Below are 3471 nucleotides of genomic sequence, written 5' to 3'. Positions count from 1 at the left end.
GTGAGTTTTTCTGGGCTCTACCAACACCGCCATCTTCCAAAAACCCAAATTAAACACCAGTTAAGTTGAAGTTCGCTCAGGCATGAACAGCAGCTCAGTGACCTAGAACAATAAATATCTATTTAATTAAAATCTTGAATTCCTGTGGTGATGTCTAAATTATCCATTTGTCATTATTCTTCTAGATCCTCTGCTGGTATTGATAAGAAGTTCTAACGTTACAATTTTTTGTCTTAATATAACATTGTATTTAAAAAATAACACCGTATAACATTTTTCAAGTCTTACGTTTTCCAATTTGACCGCTAGATGGAGCCAAATAACACATTTAAGTGAGCGAGTTAACTGGTTAGTCTTTGTGTAATCTTGGATTTAACAACCATAAAAATGACATTTTAATTAATTAATAAGATATTTAAAAAGGCAGTTCCTCGGACACGTTGTTTCTCCTCCTCCTCGGACCCCCACCGCTGCAGCAGCTCATGTAGTCTGGATAATTAGACTCTCGTGATCCGCCCTCTCACTCCCCCCCCAACCTCCTCTAACTACTCTTGCAAATAATGTGTTCATTCGTGTTCTTCTCGGTGATGGAGCAATAAGGATGCCGAAACTGGACTTCCTGTAGAACTTTTCCCTTTTCTACGACCTTTTACTTTTCTTTCTAACTTACTTTTTTGTCCTACCTGTTCGCTGCCATGCTGCGGGTCATAGTAGAGTCTGCCACGGGTCTCCCCAAAAAGAAACTCGGCAGTCCTGACCCAATCGTTTCTGTCACTTTCAAAGGTAAGTCTCATTTCAAGGAAAATGTTTCATGTTCAGACTGATTTGCAAGCCAATATTTTGTTTTTCTAAAAAGTTAGGTGAAATTTAAAGAGGGGGAATACAACTATTTATTTAAAACTTGATCATGATTGATGTACAATTTTAGATGCTGTATGTATACATTTCATTAATGCTAAATAGAAGATATACATGTGGGTAATTTGACCTAAACGGCATCCTATATTGTTTAAAACAAAAACTTAAAAAGTTCTTCCTGGGGAGTGGCTGATCCTGGATCCACAGGAACACACACACACACACACACACACACACACACACACACACGATTGTGATGACTAAGTTGGAAATTCTGGGAAAATGATCCTGAAGATACAAAATTACTGTAACTGTAGCAGAAACATTTATATGTTTGATACAAACGTAAAAATCCTGATAATTGTAGTTGAGCTAAAGTTGATGTCAATCAACAAGTGTTACAGGATGCTTCCTGGGTTCAGGCACTCCTCCCAAATTCATCATCATCCGTCAACGGATGACGACTTTCCTGTATTCATGAGATGTTTCTCTTCCAGATGAGAAGAAGAAAACCAAATCAATTGACAATGAAGTGAACCCTGTCTGGAATGAGGTAATCTGCAGAAACACACATTGTTCCTCCAACTCAGCACATCATTACTGTGACCCCTCACTGTAAAGCAGCACCAATCAATTGTTTACTATCATCATGAGATTGTCCCAGTACAGCAGTATTTACTCTTCGTGTTCCTTCAGGTGCTGGAGTTTGATCTAAAAGGCGTTCCACTGGACTCCGGCTCCCAGCTAGACGTGGTTGTGAAAGACTACGAGACGATTGGGAAAGATAAGTGAGTTAAATACAGCCTGGAGGCTTCTTGGACTTGCTGTTGGTTTTACACAACAAAGGGATTTCAGTAATGAGGTAGTCGGCATCAAGTCTTTCCTTTGATGAAACCTTAAAATTGCCGTTGTACAATCTGAGTCTCTAGGAAACCTTTCATTCTCTCTGCAGCACAGAGCGAATCAAACACATTAATGAGACCAATATATAGTATTGAAGGAAAATTAGAAAATTTCAGAGAAATGGAGTTATCTCCACCCGGTCACACCCACCTCACCATGCTGAGACTTGCTGGACTGTGTGGGATGACAGAATTTGACTGAGTAACAATGCCTCCATTAGTTTTCTGTCTCAGAGTAGGCTTTGTCTACAGAACATTGAAAATTCCTGCTGCAAACAAGAGGAAATTCGATCACTGTGAACTACTACCACCGTAAACAAGATGTTGCCTTTTAATTAAAGAAACATGTGGGCCCAATCTGTGCCAACCACAGAAGAATGTTTCCATCCTGGTTGACCATCACTAGTCGCTGCGACAGCCTCGTCTGATATCGAAAGAACCTCGCAGAGTCAGAGAATTGTTTTTATAAATATAGAATATGTAAAGCTGTATCCAAAGTTTCTGTGCATGTGCTTTGCTGAGTAAAAGTTTCCCTTGTGCCTGGGCAGTCATACGGAGGGAGGTGCGTTTCCAGAGCATTAGCTCAGTTTTCCACTCTGTCCTGTCTGACACACTCCCAGAAGATTTAAACAGTGCTGGCAGTGGGGAGCTGTGCTCTCTCTGAAATAGTTTTCCAGCTGCTAATGGGTTATTTCCTGTTATCATGGCAACAAGTTGGTCTTGATAACTTTTTTTTTAAAGAGCATTGTGGTGCAGAGTCTTGTATGTGTAATTGTTAGCATGTCTTTGATCAGGGCTCTGAATCCAGAGCGTTTTAAACATGAGGATGGAATTCCTTTAATTACCCCATTGGGATCTGAGCATTGGCATGAAAATGGACAACCCAGATTGTTTCTGTGGTGGCTTGAAGAATGCAGCAACTGTACTCGCATTAGCAGATCAGAAGAAAATCATGTTTTAAAGCAGATATCTTGCCAAAACCGATCCTGTAAAGAAGAAACCAACGACCTTCTTATCCTGTAAGTCAGGGCTCTGCAGCAGGTTTCTTTTTCCAGATGGCTCACACACTCGACCATGGTTAGGATCCATCTCAGGAATAATTGTGGAAGTGACCTGCTGACACGCTGACCTGTATAGGAAGTCATCAGGAAATTGTCTTTTTCCACATTTTTGGACTGTTTTCTAAAACATAACTTCTTTGTGACATTCCAGTCATTTTCACTGATATTTCTCTAACTTCTCCTCTGTTCAAGGTCAAAGCTCTCATTTTCTTAATCCTTTCTTTTTAAGAGAAGTCATTTTGAGCTGGACAGGGCAGTCGCACATAAATATGGTTATGTAAGCTGCAGTGTGTGCGTGTAAGCAGATGAGCGAGACTAAAAGAGATGGAGAAAAAGACAGAATCCATAACAGGACATTAAATTATTTCAGGGTTGTCCCCTCAGTTTTTTCGCTCTGCTCAGGTTTTCCTTCTTTTTCTGGCCTTGAGGTGAAGGAAGCAGCTGAGAGCTGTGGTCTTTCCTCGTTAAGTGTGTGTGACTAAAAAGCTAACAGCAGAAGCAAAACAGGGCTGCTACCCATTGCCAAATGCACAAGAATACCTTCACTTCCTTCTGGGCGGAACGTTTCTCCGTTGGGTAGGCCACAGAAGTCCAACCTGACTCTTTTATTTCCAAAAATCCTGAACACAACTGGCTCTTTGGTTTAAAGA

The 3471-nt window shown here is 40.6% G+C and overlaps 1 protein-coding gene across 7 annotated transcripts in view; it reads left to right on the top strand.

Moving 5' to 3' along the window:
* Positions 1–3471, top strand: part of LOC122823690 (myoferlin-like) — a 39147-nt gene that overhangs the window by 140 nt on the left and 35536 nt on the right. For 5 of the 7 annotated variants that reach the window (XM_044103579.1, XM_044103582.1, XM_044103581.1 and 2 more), the window contains exons 2-4: positions 712–783; positions 1356–1411; positions 1555–1646. In XM_044103579.1, coding sequence (XP_043959514.1) covers positions 712–783; positions 1356–1411; positions 1555–1646 — 220 coding nt within the window. Of the gene's footprint in view, positions 1–472; positions 784–1355; positions 1412–1554; positions 1647–3471 lie in introns of those variants that run through there. The other 2 variants (XM_044103580.1, XM_044103583.1) reach the window with 2 other exon arrangements.

Source organism: Gambusia affinis, linkage group LG20 (assembly GCF_019740435.1).
Source record: "Gambusia affinis linkage group LG20, SWU_Gaff_1.0, whole genome shotgun sequence".
NCBI lineage: Eukaryota > Metazoa > Chordata > Actinopteri > Cyprinodontiformes > Poeciliidae > Gambusia > Gambusia affinis.
The sequence above is the reverse complement of the archived record's forward strand: the minus strand, read 5'-3'. Positions and strand labels throughout refer to the sequence as shown.